Source organism: Chelonia mydas, chromosome 3, assembly GCF_015237465.2.
Source record: "Chelonia mydas isolate rCheMyd1 chromosome 3, rCheMyd1.pri.v2, whole genome shotgun sequence".
Taxonomy (NCBI): domain Eukaryota; kingdom Metazoa; phylum Chordata; order Testudines; family Cheloniidae; genus Chelonia; species Chelonia mydas.
This window is the reverse complement of record NC_057851.1, coordinates 69,025,332-69,049,807: the sequence shown is the minus strand read 5'-3', so window position 1 is coordinate 69,049,807 and position 24,476 is coordinate 69,025,332. Positions and strand designations below refer to the sequence as shown.

Below are 24,476 nucleotides of genomic sequence, written 5' to 3'. Positions count from 1 at the left end.
AACTCTGTTCACTTACTTATTATGGCAACACTGATAAGGAAAGCCCAGTTGCATCCATAGTTCCACTATCGTTTTGTAATAGGGATCCCCCAGTTTTGCAGTATTTATTGTCATCAATTCAACAGGACTTCTTCACATAATCCATAGCTGCAGAATTGAACCCCTCTTTCCTTAAGGATTTGAGCAGTTTTGTTTAATGCAAACTCCACTTCTACATGTATATTTGTTGCCTGGAAATGTTATTTCAAGACAGATTTCTCACAAAGCACATCAAATGAAAAGTTTCCGTGACTGATGTTGCTGGGTGTAATTGCAGTGCATTGATGTACGGGACTTGAAGTCTAACAAATCTTGGAGAAATGGCTGAGTAGCTGTCTTTTGCAAAGTATTTTTATGAAAGCTGCATTTCAGTTGATTTTATGCTAAAAGTGCTCATGCAATACCTTACTTGCTGATACACAGCAAGCTCCAACTTCCCATACTTTCAGTTTTTCAGCGGACATTGTTTTGGTTGGTTTTTTTTTTATTTATTATTCTGGTTTCAGGTTAATATAAAGAGGAAAGCATTTCATTTCACATCAGTCACTGTGCTTTGGAAATGTTATCACATTGTATTGAGGAAAATTCTAGGACTGAGAACTGTAGAGACTAAGTACATTTATTTAGCTCAGGATGTAGGTTAAAGGCCTGGGCAAGTAGCATGTTTTTAAAAAAAAGTGTTAAAAAAAATTGGGTGTAAAGGATTAGTTTCTAACACTGTTGTTGCAGTTTTCTATCTATAAGTATTCATATATATTATTAACGTGTCACGTGGTTGGTTTAGGGAGATGATTGTAACATGTTGCCCTACCGAATGCAATGTTCTCTCCATAGCAGAGTATTTCCCTGGAATATCCTGCTCCTTTTGACACTTCAGTTTTAATTTTTTCTACAACCTGATCTGAAAATGATGACCAGCTTGAAATCCATATAACTTGAAGGCTTTATCAGCAAAGCCCAGCAAAGTTATATTTCTCTATGGCTAAGATGTTGAAAACCAGTGAAAAATCAATTTTTTCTTGTTCTGAATGGTGTATTTGAGGCACTTAAAAAACGGTGAAGGGGTGTGCTGAGTGCCTGTCATGCTAGCAGTGCTTTCTTCTGCAGCATGTGTAGGGACATCCACCTGTCAGCCCTGGTAGGCTGTGAGAGTTTGATGTACTGGTTGTTGTGTCAGCAGAAAGGAAGGAAACGGGAGGTGAGGAATGTCAGAAAGAAAGTTGGTAGCAGACCGTGTTCTGAAGAGCATGGGTTCCCCGATGGAGCACATCATCGAAATAATTAGCTGGATTCTGAGAAATGGTGACTCTTGGGAGCAATGGTGCACGGGGAGTTGAAGAGTGCACAGCACACCACCCTACCATCAGTTTCCTAACTGACTGGGAGTGCTGTCAGGGATGGATTAACATGCTTTGACAAATTTTCAACTCACAGAAATGTGGATTAAAAAATTCTATTGGTTTGTTAATGAATGTTCACATCCTTTAGGAGAGACTGTGAGGAGGTGTCTGGGTATGGGTTTAAGGATCAGAAAGAAGCCAGAAAGAGGTGGGGGGGGAATCAATGAAAACTTGAATACAAAACTGATAGTATTAAAGAGAGAGACTATAGGGAAAATGGCCATAGAGAACAAGAGAGAAAAATTGTAATGGGAAAAAAAAATACAGAGGCCCTTATTCTGAGCTGCACCTTTCACAAGGAGCTCAGAAAATGCAGCCCAAGAGGCCAGGTAAAGGTGGCTTATAGTCACCTCTGTGCCTGTTGAATTTTGGGACCAGCACCCAGACAAAGTTGGAGCAGCCCACGTTGTTGCTCTAACTCATAGTGGTTTCCTAGAGGCACCAGTGAACTGCTCTGCCAGCCCAGAATAGCCAGGGTAGAACACTCTGGTTAGTCAGTCCCTTACCAACATCCCTCCCACCTCCCTCTGCTCTGTCAGAGGCTTCAGGCAGAGCTACAATGTGTCTTGGGGCCGCCTACACCAGTCTGGGAACCACTTTGCACCAAGGGAATTACTGATTGTGGCTTTTTTTTAGCACTAGTACACAACACAGTCTTCCCTTTAACTAGGAAAAAAACATATTTTATTTTGCTTTTAAATCAGATCTGTCTTAGGAGAAAATAGGGCTGCCAGTTAACAGGAAATAAGGTTCCCAACTCAAACTACTTTTGCACACCTACAATATAACTTGGAAGGTTTGCAAAATAATCTAATTTTCCTCCTCTTAATTTGTTTTCTCTAAAGGAAAAGATGAAATAATCCCTTTTTTGTTGTACGCTTTATCCAGAGGTTAAGTGAGAGCCGTGCATGGCACACACTACTTTCCCAATATCCCCAGATAAGCAAGGTTAACTAATCCCAAAGGGGGTAGTTCATATTGCTTCCTTGGTTAAAAGAAAAATAAATAGGATGACCAATGGAATGAAAAAATTAAATCAGATAAAACCAAAGGGAGTGAACATTGGGAACAATTTCAGATGACCTCAGTACTGTATAATTGTATTAGAATAAGTATGAACATTAACAATTTTGGACATCTAAAATGTTAAATTAACAGCCTGAAAACATTTTACTGGATGAAATAGAATATGATACATGGAATACAAGGATCCCTCTGAAATTCAGCCAGTATGCTGTTGCTACTCATTTAGACAAAGAAGACAACTAGTTAATCATCACAAAGAAAATTAGACAGAGTAAATTGGTTTGCTGCATTCCAGAGACTTAGCTACCAAAGGAGTATATGCCACTAATTAGAGTGAAAATACTCCAAGCATGCAGTTATCGAGAGAGAGAGAAAGATTTGGAATGCTTCTACTAAACCATGAAGTTTGTGTGATACAGTTATAAGATTTTATCAGTTCAGCAGCCTATGTTAAGGGACTTCAACTTTGATTATATTGACTAATGACATAATAGGTTATAATGAAAATTATCAGGCATGCTTTGAATCCTTTGTTTCCCTGGATTCTCTGAGCCCTTTAATGAAACATAAATAGGTTACATTTTAAAAGGTATACTAATGCACAATAAAAATAAAAAGAGATTAGGAAATGCAGGAATTGAATTTCCTAGAGCAACATTAACTTGGCCATGCTGCGGATATTTTGACTTTTTCGTTATATTTATACAACATTTAATTTTGAATTAACATAAATGTTAGAGTTTAACTTGCGTATTCTTTAAGAGAAGAAAAATGCCGATGCTTAATATTGGAATGGAAGTGGTTCAAATTAGGCTTTGGGTGAAGGAAAGCAGAGTTCGCCCATTTGCTGCAGCAAAAGGCCCCAGATCTTCCCTGGGTTCCTTATGGATAGAGCCTGAATCCAATGACATCAGTAGGATCAGGCCCATTAGTTGTCTAGAGATACAGCCATCACAGTGTGAAATGATGCACTATCTGCATACCTGAAAACTAAGCTAACTTTTTTTTCCCTGACTAACAGCTTATGACTTTCAGAATCTTAGAGAATTCAGGAGAACTTGTGGAAAACTCCTAAAAATCATGGGATCCACAATATTTTTTTTCACTGATGATTTTCTCCTGTTGCTGATATTAAGCAGTCATTTTTTAAGGCTTGAGTTTTGTGCATTTCCATGAGAATTTTACCATTTCCCCTGTGCAGCAGCCCCTTCTCCTATAATAGAAGAGAAACTTTATGATATCATAAAAGGTGTGGGTTTCATTGGGATCTTCTTAAAAAAAAAAACTAAGATGCCAAGGAGCATGCTCAGAAGGGATTTTCTCCTTTGTTCTCACTCCTTTGGAAGAGTGTCATAATTCATGGGTATTCCTGTCCAGCTCAAATGAATGGAAGTAGAATTCCTTTTTTTAGGAATTAGGAATTCCTCCTGCCTGTTAGCATACTAACTACATCTTCCTCATTCTTATCTTCTTTCACAAAGTTATTTTAAACTCCCATTTGAGGCTTATTCTGACAGGCATATGCAACATCTTGGGTGGGTAACATTTTAAGCCTGGTTGTCAATATATGCTTTTTCTAACAATGGCAAACTGAGTTGCTAGTTTCTTTGGATGCAAATATTAGATGTCAGATCCTTCAGTCTTTTCTAAATGCCTTGATTTCAGGTTGAAAATTTGTGATATTTAAAGAAGGAATGAAATTTACATATTATGTAATTTTATGCATAAAAAAGCGGGGGCAGGGATTCTTCTGGGAAACAATATTTTTTTTTAGTTTCAGAACTACTTGAATAGTCTTTACTGCATCTTTTAAATTTCAGACTATTTCCATCTTCTGAAAACGTTACTTAATGTTTCTTTTTCTGTGCCCCAGAGCCACCTGTTACCTTTGTTGGTAGTGATTATTTTTGTGGGTGTTTGCTATTTTATTACTTTCCATATATAGTTGGTCACTCCTCATGAATTATGACATCTGACCAGAGCAGTGGATCCTATGTCTGACAAAGGTAAAATCAATTTTATTTCTAATTTTGATTTCTTCTATAATGTATGGATCCATTACTCTGAATAGATTTTCTGGATCTGCTCCAACTCTCATGAACAACAGTGGGAATCTCACCGTTGATTTCAGTGGGAGGAGGACTAGACCCTCTTAATAAACTTACTCTACATTAACTTGATCCTGCACCATTAGAGTTAATGGGAGCCTTTCCATTGACTTGAACGGTAGTAGCATCCAACTCTGATTGTGCTTGGTATAACATGGGAATGTTGTAAGGACAAGAGGTAACATCAAACAGGGCTAAAATGTCATACAACTGACATTTGCAAAGTGGTCATATTTGGGTAGTTTTCTATTCCACATTGTAATTTTTTGTCTCCACACGTTTGGAAGTACCCATTAGTGAGATGAAGAAAAGGAGTACTTGTGGCACCTTAGAGACTAACAGATTTATTTGAGCATAAGCTTTCGTGAGCTACAACTCACTTCTGTCACTAGATCCATTTAATAATAAATAAGAAAATCTGCCACCTTTCAATATCATTAGACAGGATTACCCATAAATTATTTTTACCCAGAACTTGGATCTGTTGTAAGAGAAATCAAAATGACTTGTGCAAAAACCTTTTCAATCACTTATAACTTAATTATCACTTTATTACCTGACCAATATATTTTCAAATGAGACTGTGGTGTCACACTATTTGCACACCGTGCTTCAAGTTCCAAAATTCACCTGGTTTTTGTAGTATGTTTATCGAAAGAATGGTGTAGTAGAAAAAACATAGAGTATGGGGGCTTGGGGGTTTTTTGGTTTGCTTGTTTGGGGTGTTTTGGTTCATTTTTGTTTTGTTTTACCTCTTCACTCCACAAGAACATACTGTATTAATTAATTTGTCAAATGTTCATAAAGCACTGAGATCAAGCCTTGAAAATTTCACCCCAAAAGGAAGAATGTTTCAGAATGTTTTGAATGAGTGAAAACAAAGGATTATAATTGAAACAGGTTTGTGATGTTTACTATGTAGTTTTCACTACCAAGCAAATTCAGTCATGAAAGAACATTGCTGGTAATTGTTTGAACTGGATCTGGAAGCAGCCTTTTGAAATCAGCCTGAATATGATAGTCTTTTTGTTTCTTTCTCTTAATTTTTCTTTTCTTTTTTTTATAAGTGTTGTCAAAACACATGTAATAAATATTTGGACTCTTAATTTACCACAGGAGATTAATCTGAAAACCTACTTCCCTGGCTTAATTAGAATTCATTTGCTTAATTGTCATTCTGATCCTATCAATTCCAGTTTTGCACTAGCTTGAACAATGCTATCTTGTTGCTGTTTGCACTTTAATTTAGATTTCTATTATGGTTTATGAACAGTAATAAGGTTCTGCTTGAATATTCATTAACTTTTGAATTGTGAGCTATGAAAAGGTGCTTTTCTTTACCTTAATGAAAGTGGCACAGCATGGGACTGATCGGTAGTGACGTTTGATTTGAGACATTGAGCAAATTTGCTCATGGTTTATTGACACATCTCGTCCAAACAGCTCCCTCGCAAGTTAGCGAAGTAATGAAAGAGCGAGTGCTGCAGAGGAGCGTGGAGCTTTCCTGGCAGGAACCAGAACATCCTAATGGAGTCATCACTGAATATGAAATCAAGTATTACGAGAAAGTAAGTGCATGTGAAATGCACAACAATTTGCTGTTTGCATCATGTCATCCCACTCTTCCATGGGCAAATTTTAATGCCATGGTAATTATACCAGCTATTATATGTTGGTGTCATTTCAGGTTGTAGTTGATTTTTAATAACTGTCTTCCTATCCCATTAATTTATTATTATGATAGGTTCTGTATATTGTATTTGTATATTACACAAATGAAAACATCCACTCGATAGCATGCTTATCTTGCTTGTTTTTATATGATTACAATAAGCAGGACTGTGAATGTTTTTGCAAGAGACTTGTGACTTTTCTGTCTCTTATCCCTTTTTTTTAATACTTCTAGGCTGTTGGAAATGTGCTGTTGAGATCAGACATAAAACAAAGCTCCAGATCATTTTTGGTAATAAAATAACCTATGGCACTTTTGCAGAGTTGGGCATGTTAGACCTGATGTCTCAAATCTTCATCCATTTTCCCTGAAATGTCAGCTGGATGAATTATTTTTCACTTGCTCCCCTAAAAGCTCTCAATAATGTGTTGGTAGAAAGTGGTTGCATTTCCATGGCTGGTGAAGTTATCCTTGTATATGTAGCGTGAACTCCTGGGCCCAGTGAAGATGAGGGTTGTTTTGCCATTGACATCACTGAGGCCAGGATTTTATCCATAATCTCTATTAAAAAAATGCTCTATACATGCAAGATATTAATTAATGCTGAAAAGCTTCTAAAAAAAGGCTGAATTAAGATATAATAAAGGAAGGAGCTCTTTTGTGATCACTGTTGAGGATGTATTTTAACTCCATATCTAAGCTAATCAGTATATTTATTTCAGAGCTGAGTATGTCAAGTTTCTAGGTAACATACAATTAAATTGAGACCAGATTGTATCCAATATCAAATGTCTCATCTAGTTTTCTGTGCTGAATAACACAAATATACTTATCTGATTATTTTTACATGGGTTAGAAAGGAGAGTAAAAAGGTAGACAGTTTAATGATCATAACTCTGAGTTACTTGGTTTAATTACTCTTATTACAACACTTGTCAGAGAGCTGCATACCTCAATTTTTATAGCTTGCAATAGAAATTTTACTGTTTCTACAAGTTAATTCATTTTTTCACAGACCCACAACAGTGAAATTCTATCTTGGATAAATTCCAAGTCTTCAAATGTTTACCAATGACTAAACAGTGTTATTTTTTACATATCCTAAATAGTTTCTTGCCTGTAAAAATCATCACTGGTCTTCGTAAAACACTGAAAATGCTCGATGAAATCACAAAACATTTAGCTTTTTGTGAATAGGACTCATGAGAATATGATTTTTATAATTTATTCAATATATTTATGTTGTTTTAGTGAGTTGTGCAAACAGGAGATTGGCAATAAATGTATTAAATCATTGCTATAAGGGAAATATCTGCCAGTCATAAATTAAAATTAAATTAATTAATGAGAATTCAAGACTAAGGATCTGATCTTGCAAATATTCACTCAGAAACTAAACTTTGCAGCTGGGAGTAGTGTTTTGAATTCAGTGGGACTGCTCACATGCATGTACCAGCAAATGTATTTTAATTTGAAATGTGTGTCTGACTCTTGCTTACAGGAAGAGTCATACAGTTATATAATTTCCTGAACTTTCACCTTGTTTTAGAACCAAACAAAAGTTTCAAAGGTTCTGACATGTTCTGATAAGTGTTTCTTCGTGTCTGATTTCTGGCTAGGGCTGGAACTGGAAGTGCCAGAAATCTCACAGGTAAGCCTGTTCTTGTGAGATTTCTAGCCCAGTTTTTCCCCCCAAATTCAAGAGGTTTTCAAAGTTCAAATAAGCTTAGTTTATGTATTCGAACCCAAACTCTGAACTTCTGAAGTTCTACTGACGTTTACAGTACTATTCACCATTTCCTGGTATTTCTGCTTCCTTCTCCTTCTGCATCCCCTTTGCTCTCCTTCCCCCCACATACACACACATTTCACCATCCCTGACCATGCTTATAGATTGATTTCCTCTTGGGGAAGATACGAAAAAATATTTCTACACTATCTGACATGTTCACTCAAAAGACAAGGTGGACAAACCATGGGAGAAGGCATTATCACATCTTGTACAAGAAATCTGACACATCATATGAAAAGCTATATTTCAACACGAGGGCTTTGTTGTTATACTGAAATACGGTGGACAGAAATCTCCACTGGTATAGTTGGGCAAAATGCCATTGAAATCAACGGAGTTGCCCACATCTACACAGAAAGAGAATTTGGCCCAGCAAATGCCTTGTATGGGTTGCTATCTGAATTATTTTATAGTTTCTGATACAGCTTGTGTAGCATTTAAAAAATGAATAATTATGTATAGATATTGCTATTTTTATTTTTTTCTGGGCCAAATCCTGAACTCCTTATTCAGTTTTTAATCTGTTTTACCTTATGGAATGGAATCAATGTCAATTTGCCTGAGTGAAATCTGTGTTAATAGTCAAGGACCTCCATGTTTGGTCCAGTATCTGGTAGATCGCTATTGGCACTAAAATAGATATAGAAAGCTGTAGAAAAGAAAGCAAGTAGCACTGCTCTGATGAAAATAGAGCGCTTCCTATCTCTTTTGAGGACAGTCAGAATTGTCTGAATAAGGGGTTCAGGATAAAGACTATTTACTGTGGAACAATACGAGAAATTGTTTTCATTAAATGTAGGAGCTGAGTTGTGAAGATACCATTTTAATGTTGTTCCTCAACCAACAGAGAACTTCTTTGGAGTTCACTGATGATCAAACTGTTCCTCAGAATCTGAGGAAATGAGGCACAAAGGCAATCATTTTATCTCTGGATTTTTATGACTAACAGCATGTGCTTCCCATTTAAATTTTATGTCATTTTAAGAACCCCTGAATGAAATGACACTGTGTTGTAATGCTCCACAGAGTGTGCTACATTCTTTATAAGGGGAAAAAAAAACACAGCAAGTTGAAATAAACTGCCAGGACCAGTTGTCAGTTGCTTGTGTGCAACAATAATGAAATCTGACCTGGAAATATAACTTCATCCTTTGTCTTATTGTTTCTAGGATCAAAGAGAGAGGACTTATTCAACAGTAAAAACCAAGTCCACTTCAGCTTCCATTAATAATTTGAAACCAGGAACAGTGTACGTTTTCCAGATTCGTGCTTTTACTGCTGCTGGTTATGGAAATTATAGTCCCAGACTAGATGTTGCCACATTAGAGGAAGCCACAGGTAAAATGTATTCACGTTTGAAGGCAATTAACATTTTTAGTAGGAAAAAATGATATACTATAGTGTTATCTGAACTAGAAAGGATGGAGTTTGTGCTAACGTAGCATTTTTCTGTGGATGAAATCTTATACTTTGGGAAGACATGAATTACTACCATTGTATTTTGGTATGGGTGATGAGCTGCCTATTGTGATTTACCATAATACTAGTAATTATAGTGCTATAGATAGCCAGGGAAGAATTGTAAGTTATTGGGCTACCCCTGTGTGATGGCCCCATTCTATAGAGAGAAGGGATGTTTGGCCCAAATACTACCCTTTGCTCTCTCCATATAAAAGGAGATTGGTGGAAAGAGGGAGGACCCCACAGGACTTTCCAATAATAGGGAGTGTGTCTCTACTCACACTTTGCCAGATCATTTAATTTTTTCTAAGAAGTACATAGCCTTCTTTTCCTCCTAACCCCTCACCACCACATAGCTACATATAATGAGGACTGCGGGACTACAGCAATTCTTGCACTTTTTGTGGGACCAGATGGGAGAGGAAGCAGAAGAGTGAGGAGCCTGAGAATGTTAGTCACTGAGCTCTAGAAACAGTGAGATCCCTTACACAAACTACCTACCTGACAGCTCCACAACTCTGCTGCCTCTAAAGCAAAGGTTTCCCTGTTTTGGGTCATCTGCTTCAGGTGGATCTTTCTGCTAAACAGGTCAGCCTCATGGAGCCAGAATATGTAGCCTGCCATTGCTTGCAAGGTGAAAAGGCCATGGATTTAGTATGTTAAATGTGGTATTCCTTTATGCTTTGCAGAATTTCTGTACCAAGGTACACATTCGGTACCTGACTTTAATTGTATTTAGGTATTACAACCATGAGACAGAGGAAGTTTATAGTTAGGTCTTGCCGCTGACCTTTATTTGTTTGAAAAAATGGAAGACTGTGAAAATGAAGTTCAGTGCAAATTATAACACATCATATTCTTTCCATTTTAGCCAGTCTGTTGATAGACTTTGCTTTGAATATATTTTTGGCAAATAAATTCAATGTTTAGTCCTTATTTATGATTCTCTCTGTTTTAGGCACCCATCACCTTGGTATTTAAGTTCTAATTATCAATGTCTCAAATTTAGTGTCTGTAATCTGTTTCATTTTGGTTGACCAATCAAGAAGAGGTTCTCCATGTTTATAGTCCATGTTATAGACCAGAATAGTCACTAGCATAGATTATTTTAGGATTCAACATTTTTGACAGGATCTACAAGTACCAGTAAGTATGCCAGTGGTTCTCAATTTATTTATCATTGTGGGCCACATATGTCGCAGGAGCCGGGTGACAGGGCAGCAGCAGCCTGGGCTCCTCCCGCTGTGCAATGCCAGCCGACTGGCTGGCTGGCTGCCCTGGACTTCTCCCTCCATGCGGGGCCTGCCTTTAGCATGTAGCTGAGCTGGGCTGCAGCTGTGTGATAATGGGGCCACATGCAGCCAGTGAGCCATGTGTTGAGAACCGCTGATGTATGCCAACATTTGACAGAACAGGAAAAACAATAGTGCAAATATTCCATAGGCTTCTTAATGTATCCCATTTTTGACCGTTATAATGAGAAATTTCAGACAGACTAACAATCCAGTACACACTGAAACTTTTAAATTAGGCTGGGCAAAAACATGTCACAAGGTAGCTTTCTGTTGTGACATACCACATAAGCTGTCTCATTCCTCAATTTAAAAAAAATTGGTTTTCACTTTGAGAGGGATTTTTTCTCCCCCGATACATTTAGGGTTTATTTATGTCCTTTCTCTGAAGCATCAGGGATAGCCATGTGTGAACATGGGACATTGGGTGGGGTGGGCCAGGGCTCTGAAGTGACATTGAGCATTCTTTCTATCAGGTGCTTAGCTGGTAGGTTCTTGTTCACATTATCAGGGTCTGACTGTTTGCCATATGTGGGTTCTGGAAGGAATTTTCCCCAGGTTAGATTGACAGTGACCTTGGCGAGTAGGGGTTGCCTTCCTCTGCAGCATGTGGGTATGGGTCACTTTCAAGGATTATCTGAGTATATCTTACTTTATCATTTCCCTGCCATTGCTGGGGCCTCGGGCATTGTGCCCCTCGGTCCCTCCTGTTCTCTGCCTATGGACAGAAAAGTCTAGTCTCCTGTGGGTTGTAGCACTTCGGTTTCGCTTCTGTTGTTGGGTTTAGTATGCGGGTGCTGGGTGAAGTTGTGGCCTGTGGTTTACAGAAGGGCAGACCTATTCTGGTGGTCCCTTCTGGCTTTAAACTCTGACTCTATTTCATAATTTAATCTAATTGAGGCTTTGGCAGCATTTAGAAGGGAGACCTCCAAGAAAATTCACAATGCTTCAGGGAGCTGAGTAGATAATTTTGTATGTGACTCCCATCAAAGCGAGAAGCACACCAGTGTTCTGTAGTAGTGGTGGTGGACCACTGTCAGGGTGACTGGACTTCCCAATATTAGGGGCTTTTTCCTGTATAGGCAACTATACCCTCTTCCTGGAAAAAAAAGTGTCCCTGATTTTTCACACTTCCTATCTGGTCACCCTAGCCACTCTAATGCTGGAGGTGCCGTCTTCCACATGATTTCTGGAGCTGGTTCTTGGATCTGGCTGAAGAGATCAGATCCCGTGAATGACATTTTTGAAATAGTGATGATGATAACCCTGGTGTTCAGCATCCATATTCAGATAAATATATTTTGCCCGCCTACATTTTCTGTCAAGTTTCAAATGTGTTTTCACTTATTATCCCAAACTGTTGTGTGAGCAGTGGTTCTGTACTCACTAAAACAGATATTATCTTCCCTTCTGGATGGCAGCATTTCAGTGCTGGGAGAAGGAGACTCTTTATATAGTAAACACACACAAATTTTTATGCTGTACATATTTGTATAAAAAAAGTTTAAGATTATCTGTAAAGCAAGATATGTGTATTCTGCATGTCACAGATCAAAGTGTATGAATCATTATTCATTGGTTTGTAGAGATACAAGTCCCCAGGGGAGTATTATAAATCTACACGATGTCCCTCAAATTATCATTTTGTCTTTTGATTTGTTGGATTTATTTGAAAGATAGTTTAAATCAATTACAGCCAGCGGATCTGGAGCGGTTCATGTCCACTATTTATTCCAATAAGTATATGGAATATATTGTGCTCCTGAATTGTACTCTTGAGTTCAAACAGAAGTATGTAGTGAGCTGGTTGAAAAACTGGATATATTGGTATTTTTATCAAAATTTTGATAGGAAAAAAAGAAACAAAATATTTGTGAAAGTAGAGCTACAACCTTCCTGCTTTTATCAGACCACACACTGTTTGAGGGATCTTTCACCATAGATAGAGCATTAGACAGGGATGTCTGTTCTTAGATGGGGATATACAGACTTGAAGACTTCAGTATCAAAGAAAGATTTTGTGGGGAGCCTGTTTTAACCCTTCTTATACACGATTCCACTGTGTGTGGGGAGAAAGGGGGGGATGAACTGGGATCAGAATCAATTATTTAATATTCCAGGGATCCAAATGTAGTTTGGAATGAGTTACCTATCTCACAAGCATGCAAAGTGGAATATATTTGGTCTAGAATTAGCATTTCAAAATTATGGGCTTTGATAGGAAACTCTATCATCTGCCATAACTGTGGCAATCAAGGACTGGTTAATGCAAATAACTACTCCATAATTGGCAGTTAGAAATTTAAGTCCATCTCCATATATTCCTGTTATCCACTACAGGGGTAGTCCATTAGGCATCTCCATAACTTTTCAACCCTTTGGCTTGTCAAAGCTTACCCAAATCATAGTTACCCATGACTACTTTTAATAACATCTCATCCTTATTTAGCGCTTTTTATCAGTAGATCTGAAAGTGCTTTACAAAGCAGGTTAGTATCATTATCCCTATTTTACAGGTGGGGAAAGGGAAACCCAGAGAGTTGAAATGACTTGTTCAGGGTCTCCCAACAGGGCAGGGGTAGAGCCAGGAATAGAACACTAAACTGGGAGAAGAGGTAGATACGCTGGAGGGTAGGGATAGGATACAGAGGGCCCTAGACAAATTAGAGGATTGGGCCAAAAGAAATCTGATGAGGTTCAACAAGGACAAGTGCGCAGAGTCCTGCCCTTAGGACGAAAGAATCCCATGCACCGCTATAGACTAGGGACTGAATGGCTCGGCAGCAGTTCTGCAGAAAAGGACCTAGGGGTTACAGTGGACGAGAAGCTGGATATGAGTCAACAGTGTGCCCTTGTTGCCAAGAAGGCCAATGGCATTTTGAGCTGTATAAGTAGGGGCATTGCCAGCAGATCGAGGGATGTGATCGTTCCCCTCTATTCGACATTGGTGAGGCCTCATCTGGAGTATTGTGTTCAGTTTTGGGCCCCACACTACAAGAAGGATGTGGAAAAATTGGAGAGAGTCCAGCGAAGGGCAACAAAAATGATTAGGGGACTGGAACACATGGCTTATGAGGAGAGGCTGAGGGAACTGGGATTGTTTAGTCTGTGGAAGAGAAGAATGAGGGGGGATTTGATAGCTGCTTTCAACTACCTGAAAGGGGGTTCCAAAGAGGATGGCTCTAGACTGTTCTCAGTGGTAGCTGATGACAGAACAAGGAGTAATGGTCTCAAGTTGCAGTGGGGGAGGTTTAGGTTGGATATTAGGAAAAACTTTTTCACTAGGAGGGTGGTGAAACACTGGAATGCGTTACCTAGGGAAGTGGTGGAATCTTCTTCCTTAGATATTTTTAAGGTCAGGCTTGACAAAGCCCTGGCTGGGATGATTTAGTTGGGGATTGGTCCTGCTTTGAGCAGGGGGTTGGACTAGATGACCTCCTGAGGTCCCTTCCAACCCTTATATTCTATGAACCCAGGTTTCCTCAGTTCCAGAGCAGTGCTCCCAACATGAGGAGTCATTTCCTCTCTTTAAAAGTTATGCACTGTGCAACAGATATTTCATGTGAGTATTTCATTAAAGAGTGCACATGTATACAAATAATGAGATCTTCCACAGTTATATGAGATAGGAAGTTTGAAAAATATAGTTCGGAAGGCGTTTGTATCCTCATTGTTTGGGGAATAAGCATTCTCCAAACTTAAGAGGGTTAGGAAGAAAGTTCCCTTATTGGCAGTTTATTCCATAACTCCCTACTGAGTGGTTTCTTGCACCTTCTTTTGAAGCAAGTAGTACTGGCCACTGTAAGAAGCAGAGGAATCATGCTGATCGGCTCGCCTGCTCCCAAACAGAGCAAAGAATATGTGAGTTTTGTTTCCATGGGAATTCTGGAACAGGAACCTGATTTTGAGGTTATTTCAGTGGCCCCAGATCTGTGGAACTCACAGGGCCCTGACTCCAGCCATTCTTTTTTAGTTAACAATACAAAGTCTTAATCATATAAAAATACCACCTCAGATGTATTTAATGAGCCAGTGCCACACTTTCTTGCTCTTATCCCTCCACTGCCTCCAAATGACTCACTTCCAGAATGTTTTTTTCAACAATGTTGCCGGACATCTGTTACTTGAGTCTAAAGTTCATGGGCCAGATCCTCAGTGGTGTAAATCAGCACAACTCCATTGACTTCAGTAGAGCTCTGTTGATTTACCCTTTCTGAGCATGTGGCCCCCTCAATATATGGCGAGCAAGCTACATACATTTCAAAGAGAGGTTCCTCAAGTAGGGTGCTTATATCCTCAGTTTACATTAATGTGACATATATATTAACAATAGTAGAGTCACTGCGTAAAAAAATAATGGAATAATGTGCAGATTTCTTGGAATGTAAGTCCTTTGAAGCAAGGATTGTGTTTTCTCTTGCATTTGGAAAGCACCTAGCACGGTGGGTGCATCTGGAAACAAATGATAAATAATAGTAACAATAATTATAGCGATGAAAATGATCAAGATGGGAGAAAAACGTGATGATTCAGAAATTGATGCACATAGGGCTCCTTTAGGTTGGATCCAGTCCTAGAAAATAGTAATTGTATGCTTTCAACTAAAACACCTCACTTCTAAAGTCCTGTTCCCCTTGGATACTCATTAACTCACCCAACATTTCTGATGAACTTAGGATAGATGCCTTTCTTTTAGACCAACATTATCGTAACATTTAATGTCTGTACAAAGTTTCAGGTTACAGAAGAGGTAAACTATCTGTCTGTGATTTATGAGGGTTTATTTAACCTTTGCAGTTCCTTTCTACAGTATATTTTGAGTTAATCTTTAGCTCTTTGCTCTGTTTGTAGCCACAGCCGTTTCCAGTGAGCAGAATCCTGTCATTATCATAGCTGTGGTTGCTGTGGCAGGCACCATCATTCTGGTCTTCATGGTGTTCGGATTCATCATTGGACGAAGGTACTGTACATTGTGTAGCTGTTGGCATTTCTGGCCCCACTGTTGTAGATTCCTTGGAATTATACCAGCCTGTATCTTAGAATCTGTAAATGGAAACAAAAGCAATGTATAATCTAATATGGACAATTTAGATCTAAATGTCATTATAGGATGATAAATTAGGCCACTTATTTTACATTTGGAAGGACTCTGTTAGCTTAAGAAATGCTTTGTGTCTTATAGTAGGTGTCTTCTAAATATTTGTAGCTTCTCTGATCTTTTTCCTTGAAGTGTGCTATTTCTGTTGAATTGTTCACACATGGAGAAGCTTGACATTTTACCTATTCAAGCCATTCAAATAACACTTGCATTTGGGGACAAGAGCCAGAGAAGTAAATTTAAGAGCAGCATCATGTCAAAAATACCAGCCTTGTCACTCCTTCAGACTCTTTAATCTTCAGGCTATTTTGCTCATAGCATCACAGAAAGTTTCTAATGAGGACTGCAATTTTGTTGTTTAAGCCTTTAGGACTCTTCCCAGCAATTATTAGATACAAAAGCCTTTTGATTGGAACTGTTCGTGTTTTGTTTTAAAACCTGTTATTGAAAGAATTACAGCTGGGATATTTTTTAAATGCCTGGTGGAGTTAGGCTGCTAACTTCCAAAAATTCCAATCTAGTAGAACTTTAAATATAAGGCAGTAAATCATTATTTTCCTGTAAAACTGACTTGTTTTTATTTTATTTTTTTCAGGCACTGTGGGTATAGCAAAGCTGATCAAGAAGGGGATGAAGAACTTTACTTTCATTGTAAGTGTTTTGCTTCCCCCCCACCCCTCAGGAATTCCCAACCCAATTATAAGACATTTGGACTGCAGTATTGGAATATAGACAATATCAAAACCACATTCCTATAAAGAAAGGGCTATAATAAATCTGAAATGCTGTGTAAACAGCAAGTGCGAAGTTAAAAGCCATAAAAATATATGACCTACACAAAAAAGGAGACAGATTATCAACATTGTTCATGCCATGCATTTTATTTCTGTACATTTGTGCGACATACTGTTGTTCCCATTCTGAATTTTTCTTTTGAATAATTGTTTCACACCATCCTAATGATCCCCCTGGAGATGCTGTAAATTGATAGGTCCTTGGCCAAGTGGCTGTGTGAGCTTTCCCTCAGGCAAGCTTCTGATTAAGAAAGTAAGGGTCACTGTGTCACCCCAATAGTGAAACTGTTCTGGTCAAGAATTGTTTTCTGCTACTGTGAACTTTGCATCACCAACATTTGTAGATCATAATATTAATAGAAAATAAAATAAAATGATGTGAGAAAAGGCTCATCTCTGTAATTCCCATTCTCTGCATTGAGTTGCAAAAATAGCACTAAAAACTGCTACCACTGAAATCAGTGGTGAAAGATTGGCCTAATACCTGTTCACCCAGTATTAAGGAATGCTGTCAAGACAACAAGAAGGGTAATAGATACTCAGTACATTTTGTTTCTTTGCCCATTTCTCATACTTGTCATTAGGCAGATTATTATAAGACTTATTAGAACTGTGCAAAAATAGTTTGACCATCTGTATCAGTTCAAACAGGTAACATAAAATCATGAAATACAGCATAATTGCTTTTCAGTAGCGCCTTCAGGAATCTTTTGACAATTTTATTTCCATCGGAAAATGCCAGTTTATCAAAACCAAAACTTTTCATAGATGGTTCTAACAAATGTCTCAACTCAAAAAAATCTGAAGAAGTTTTGAAATTGTCCAAATGTTTTGTTTCAGCATTTTCTAAACAAAAAATTCCAGTTTTGGAATTGACTTTTTATTTTAAAAACATAAGCTAATTGTAGTAGAAATAAATTCAAAAACTTTAAAAATGATCAGAATTGGAAGAAAATGTTACAACTGATGCAAACAGAATTTTTTTATGATTATTATTTTCATTTCACAATTTCTTTTAAGATTGTCCTTTTGTTACAATTTAGGACAGGATTTTTTTTAAAAAAAAAATCTCAAATTTTTTCACAGGACGCAAAAACCATTTCCTATCCAGCTCTAATTTTAAGTTGTGATACAAAATAATGTTCTGACTATGCCAGTATCCTCTCATACCTTATAATTTAAATATCAATAGAATACACTGTTGATTCTTACCATGCCACCAATTATCTTTATCACTTACTGTCACTGCAGCCATAGGTTAATTCTTACAAATGACTGCCAACAAAAATACATTTTTTAATCTTGTATTGCTTTGTGTTAAAGTTACTGTGTCAGTAGTTTATCAGGATCTGGTATCACAGAGTGGATGAGGCAGTTACTAGCCACAAACCTTACTTTCTAGTAAGGCTAGCCAAAGACTGAGGTCAAAGTTTTGTCAAGATTTCTGTCTGACCTTTCTAGCCTCACAATATTTAGTCAGCCTGGACTCCCTGAGTTCTGGATGTGTCACTGCCTTAAGTCACTTCATTTATGTGCAGGGTGTATTAAATCAAATGGTGACATCATTACCGCCTTAGTCAGACAACCTATTATATTGTAGATAAAAAGTAGAAAATAGAAATGGGAGAAGGATTAATTATCACATAGCCTGCACTCTAGCTTATTTTAAAAAACTGCATCAGAAATCCGATGCTATTTAACTGTAGCTACTCTAGATGGTTACAGATTTGAAAATTGCCTCTTTTAGTTTACAATATAGGCTTTATACATCTACAAAAGATCCACTTCTTTTTTATCTGGGAGGAGAGAAATCAATTGCATTTTCTTTTATTTGCCTGTAAAGGCAAAAGAATATACCAGCTAAAGAATTCCTTTCCCCAATCTAAATTATGAATGATCATTTTCAGATTCTAAGTTTCAGTGAAAATGTGAATAGGTTGATGAGGAAGCTAGTGCTTAATATTCAGCAGCTGGTCAGGAAATTCTTTCTTTCTTTCTTTCTTTCTTTCTTTCTTTCTTTCTTTCTTTCTTTCTTTCTTTCTTTCTAGAAATCTAGTTATCTAATATTCAATAACTAGAAAATATGTCAGAACAGTTAACATACACTGCCTTTATTAATACTGTAGCATGAAATATTAAAAAAATACTTTTTTTACCAAGCTACTTTTTAATGTTTTTGATGGAAAGTTTGGTATTTAATTTGATTTGATGACTAAATCCCCAGTAAGATGAAACACAACACTGTGGTCACCAGCTATTTACAATTTGTTGTCCTTTTGTTCCTTTAGTATCCAGACAATTTTCTTATGTTCTAAGACACAGATTCAATTTTCACAGTAACTTGAAAGCAACCATTTAACTAGTTTTTAGACCACTGCATTTAATGGAATGTCCAATCTTTTATTTCAGTCCTCCTCAACTTTCCATGGCCCCAAGTGCTACATTTAAAGATATAAGCACAATGGAGGAGTTTTGTCAAGCAATTCCAATTTACATTTTGTTTCCTCCTACCATTTCTTTTAACAATGCGTTCGAATCCACAGCAGCACTATTTCAGGTTGGTATGCCAAGATAGCTTTGGCCTGTCAAAATGTTTTATGACAGCTTGAATAAAGAACCATCAGAGCCCCATTTGAGATTCACAAGGTTACCTCCAATCCAGGCCCTTATCACAGACTCAAGAGGATGGCTTATTCTCCATCTGCCTGCCTGAAAGCACAATATAGGAGGTTAACCTATTGTTTTCTTCTTTCTTTCTCTGATCTTCTTGTTTCATTTAAATGACAAATAAATGTTTATCTGCTCAGAAACTTGAAATGTAATTAAGATTAGAAATAAATCTGTCAAAATACAGATTATAGCAAAAATTAACTTCTAGATGAAATCTTAAATTATTTCTACAGGAATTTGGTATATTCATTTGGCTCTTCAAACTTCCTATCTCTGGTTTTGCCTGTTTTCCATTATATGATTTTTTTTCCAATTATTTTATTTGAAACATATTAACGCATACCACTAACTGAGCTATTATTAATTACATTTCAAAATATGCTATAGATTCATATATAACTAAGAGGTTGCATGGCACCCTTAAGTTATCTGTTTTGTATTGACTTCTGATCCAATTCCTACATCTCAATAATTCAGCAATTCAGTATTGTTAAAATAAGAACATTCTTTCTTATTTTCATATAGAGAACAATTATTATATCTTTTTAAATATGCTGATTTGATTGCAGCCCATGATTGTAATAGTTGGGATCCAAACTTCTTCCATAACAATAATTTAGTTAACAGACTTTTAGTATGGACCCTCAAACTTATTTTGGCTTTACCACAAGTCCTGAACAAAGGGCAGCGTGTAGTTGTGTTGCCCCAGGAGCAAAGCAGAAACTGATTGTCCCTTGGTTACCCCTCTGCTCCAGGAAGGAAGCAAACTGCATCAGCCATATAACTGGTGCCCCCCAGTTCCTCAGCTGAGATAGTTGGTGCATAAGGGGGTGGGGGGAGGAGCCAAGGTTCCACCCACTTCCTCCCTTGCTTGGGAAGGGAAGTATTTGTCCCATAGAATCTGCTCTCCCATCCTGTGTTTCGTCCATTGATGTGGGTAGCCCACAGAGAGTAAGGACATTCCTGCTGTCCCCTTGCACACCAGCTCAGGAGCGTAGCCAGCCTTCTAATGTGGCCTGTGAAATGATGGTTAGCTTCTGTAACCATAGCCTATAAACACTGTTAAATTCTGTTAAAGTATATTGAAAAAGGAGCGGGAGCTCTCATCTCCAATCCAACGACAAGGGGTAGTTGTGGGAGAGTGCTGCTTACCCTGGCCAGGACAGGAGGTGGTGGTCCCCTCTACTTTTTGGGGGGGAACTGTCCCTTCCTTCCTCCCAGTTCCCTCTTACTTTAATTCCTCATTACATTTTACCCATTGAAAACTATTTAATATTCATTACTTTTATGAAAGACTTCACACTTCCAGCCACAGATATAGTTGCTAATGACAAAGGATCATGCCCTTGTGTGAGGAAGCTTACAGATGATGGCTCAGACTAAAGTTGTCTCTTAAAGCTGCTCTGATTCCGGTGGCATGGAAGCAGGTTCACTGTTCCAAGGAGCATTCTGCATAATGAAATTCCTGGGCTGACTGCACAATAAGTGCTTTGCTTCATCACAGTCATGCTTTCTTACATCATTACAGTTAAATTTCCAGGCACCAAAACCTACATTGACCCTGAAACCTACGAGGACCCAAATAGAGCTGTCCATCAATTCGCCAAGGAGCTAGATGCCTCCTGTATTAAAATTGAGCGTGTGATTGGTGCAGGTAAGGCTGCTGTGGCTTCTGTATTCAACTGTTCCATTTAGCTGGGATCAAAGCTCATACATCATAATGACAGGCAAATAATTATATCTCAAGTATAGAACTTTTTGCATTTACCAGAGCGGACAGAGCAATGAAGCTGCATTTGCTTATAAAATGTAAAAAATAATTATAGAAAAATAAAGAGGCTTGTGTGGGATTAAAAGCTTGTATGCTTCTAATTCCAGAGCCATTTAAAACAATTGCAAACAACATTTTTTTAAGTAATTTTTTTACCTGTTCATTGTCGGAGTAAAGAGGTTGGATGTTAGTGTAAATCCTGCTCGCTTTACTCACATAAGTAGTTCCCTTGACTTCCATGCATTAAGAAGGCAGGATACAGCCTGTAATGTATGGTCTAATGAGGTCTTTTTAATAGAACAGAATCCTCTTTTAAAACTTTTTGTTGTGACCATTCTACCTTTTTAAAAAATAAATAAATATATTTTATTAGTACAAAAAAGTTCTTGTTTTACCTCTCATGCTGGATTGTAATTGTACTGGCATTACATTGTTTTTCTTCCTCTTGAACTGTCTACCACCTACTTAAGTAGTGTGGTGTTCATACTCTAAAAAAGCAATTTCATTTGTTTGCATTAATGAGATATGTGACATTTTTATTGCACTAGTCGATGTAGTGAAATTAAGTTTCCATGGGTAGGAAAAATATCAAATACTTTGGATTCCTGGAAGAAACATTCCATTGCCTTCCTGTTCTTTTTATCAAGTATTGTTAGAATACTTTATAAATCACCCTACTATGGTTTGTCAAGCACTGTATATTATGCGTAGCATTGCTATTTTAAAAAAAAATCTACAAATATTAAGTTTTAGGCTATAAAAAGGAATGACAGCACTTAGAATTAGCTGATATTCCACTTTCAGAATCACGTTCCTTAGGTACCCTTACACATGATGAATGTTACCTTACTTCAGGTGTAGCCCCACTGAAACTAATAGAACTTCTTACGCAGAAAGCTGCTACTCAAAATGAGTAAAGGCATCCAAATCAGGTTCTTAGACTGGGTCTACACTACCACTTTCTTCAGTATAACTTATGTCGCTCAGGGCTGTGAATAAGCTGCCCTCCCCTGCCGCCCCCCAAGTGACATAAGTTACACCGACCTAAGCACCAGTGTGGACAGCACTATGTCAGCAGGAGGGCTTCTCCTGCCAACATAGCTACTGCCCCTTGTGGATTTATGTGCAGCTACGCCGATGTGGCGCTTCTAGTGTGGACTAGCCCTAAGTAAGTGGCATTTAGCATGATACTAGAACAGCAGTATCTCTTTCAATACAGCATTACTCTTTATGCTGCCTGTTTAAAATTCAAGATTGGTACAGTACAATCAGTAAACGTGGTCTTTGCTGGTGTGCTAATCCATTGGTTGAGATGAGAGACTACCACATCAACAGTTTAGAGTAAAAGGCTCTTGTGCTCCTCCTTTGATTAGGCTGAAATGCTATTTGTCAAGTCACTTTGAGCAAAACCTTGAAAAACATCGCATGTAAACGAGGTGGAATTTAACACAGAAATCCAGTTCTGCTGTCACTTACAACAGGTTAAATCCAGAATAACTGTTGGCATCCCTGGAGTTACTCTGGATTTGCACACACATAAGCAAGAGGAGTTTGTTTTCAGTGTGTAAAATGGGCTTTCTGGAGCATGTACATTAGAAGCAGCGTTGCGGTGCAAGTGTCATTTTTGCTGTGTTTAGCTATGGTCCAAATCAGTGGATGCGATTAGCTAGCAAGATTGAAAGGGAAGGTATACCTCTTACAGCAGGCTGACAGAGACACAAAGGAACTGCTATACTACATAGCAAAAACGACTATAGAACGTCTGCTAGGGATATTCAGAAAAGCAGCATAGAATTCTGAGTGTGCCTCAAGTATTATGGTAGGATAGAATACTGAGCCTGTCTTGGATGAGTGCTCTGTGAGCATGTGTTTGTTGATTTTCACAAGGGTTATGGGATTTTTCTTGCTAACTTTGTCATTGCCATCCTGCTGATGCCACCTGTTATATGCAGGAGTTGGTGCCACTGTGGTGAGTCTTTGTTCTACACTATAGCCTTTTGTTTCTACCCAGTTCCCTGGTGACATGCTGAGCCAGTGGATGCTTGGCTGTGAGTATTACACACTCTGTGACATATCTTCTGGGGCCATCTATGGGCATGGCCTTGAATGCCTATGCCAGATGACCAACTTTAGCAGTCATTACGGTTGGACAAGCAGTGTTTGTGAAAGCGTTTGGACTTTGCCAGCCGATGCTGTTTTATTATGTGTGCGTGTGTTCCTGTTGTGCTGACTGGTAGAGCTATTTGGAACAAATATGCACTTTCATCATGTAATCAAACAGAACATTTTGGTTCTTATGAAACTTTCATTAGAAAGGTTTTGATGTTGGGGCATGGGAGCGAAAATTTACCCATTTCATTGATTAATTAAATTAATATCTTCCATTTCATAAACTTCAGTGTGATTATTCTATTTTTGACAGTCCTTTACAGTCTGATTCTGACCTCATACCAGTATAAATTAGACGTAACTCGAAAATAGGTGTGAGTTAAGAATCAGGGCTAAAAAAAGCAAGGAAATCCATCATCCTTTACAAAACTATTTTATTTTACATATTTATAGAAAATATTACTGATATTTTATAAAAGACATAAATATCAGGGCGGGGGGAGGGGCTGACATAAAATGTTTGCTGTTTAGGCCCAATTCCTCAAAGAACTCAAAGCACGTACCTAACTTTAAGCTCTTGAGTAGTTCAGTTAAAATCAATGTGACTATTCATGGGATTAAAGTTAGACATGTACTTAAGTGCCATGTTGAATGAGGGCCCCAGAGAGGATATTATATAAATGAAATGTCATTCGTAGTCAATCTGCTTTATTTTAGGAGAGTTTGGTGAAGTGTGCAGTGGGCGTCTGAAACTTCCAGGCAAGCGAGATGTTTCAGTAGCCATCAAAACCCTGAAAGTTGGCTATACAGAAAAACAAAGGAGAGATTTCCTGTGTGAAGCAAGCATCATGGGACAATTTGACCATCCCAATGTTGTTCATTTAGAAGGGGTAGTTACCAGAGGTAAGTAGTGGCTGGATGTTTCAGTCAGATAATAAGCTAACTGGCAGTAATTGCTATAATATGTCCACGGTCAGAGATTCAAATTAGAAATGAACTGCATACCCTTAATGGATTTTCTCCTGAGGCATAACTAACTAAAACAATACTCACTTTATGCTACAACCTGAGGAAAAAATTAAGATGCACACATGATTAAAAGATGGAGTACTTTGAAATACACTATTTTTCTACTTTCAATTAGCCTCAAAGACCATGCCGGAAGATAAGGTTTCTTATGTCTTTTCATATTATCTGAAGTGTCATTTTCTCAGAGTCCTCGTCACACAGCAGGAGTCAGGAGA

General features: G+C 37.9%; 1 protein-coding gene across 3 annotated transcripts in view; it reads left to right on the top strand.

Annotated features, from left to right (window-relative positions):
- The window catches only part of EPHA7 (EPH receptor A7), a 175,276-nt gene that overhangs the window by 131,590 nt on the left and 19,210 nt on the right, over nucleotides 1-24,476 (top strand). Inside the window, exons 6-11 of one of the 3 annotated variants that reach the window (XM_037894491.2) lie at nucleotides 6,017-6,141; nucleotides 9,207-9,375; nucleotides 15,642-15,750; nucleotides 16,484-16,539; nucleotides 20,893-21,006; nucleotides 23,950-24,135. In XM_037894491.2, the coding sequence (XP_037750419.1) occupies nucleotides 6,017-6,141; nucleotides 9,207-9,375; nucleotides 15,642-15,750; nucleotides 16,484-16,539; nucleotides 20,893-21,006; nucleotides 23,950-24,135 (759 nt within the window). Of the gene's footprint in view, nucleotides 1-6,016; nucleotides 6,142-9,206; nucleotides 9,376-15,641; nucleotides 15,751-16,483; nucleotides 16,540-20,880; nucleotides 21,007-23,949; nucleotides 24,136-24,476 lie in introns of those variants that run through there. The other 2 variants (XM_007052778.4, XM_043542664.1) reach the window with 2 other exon arrangements.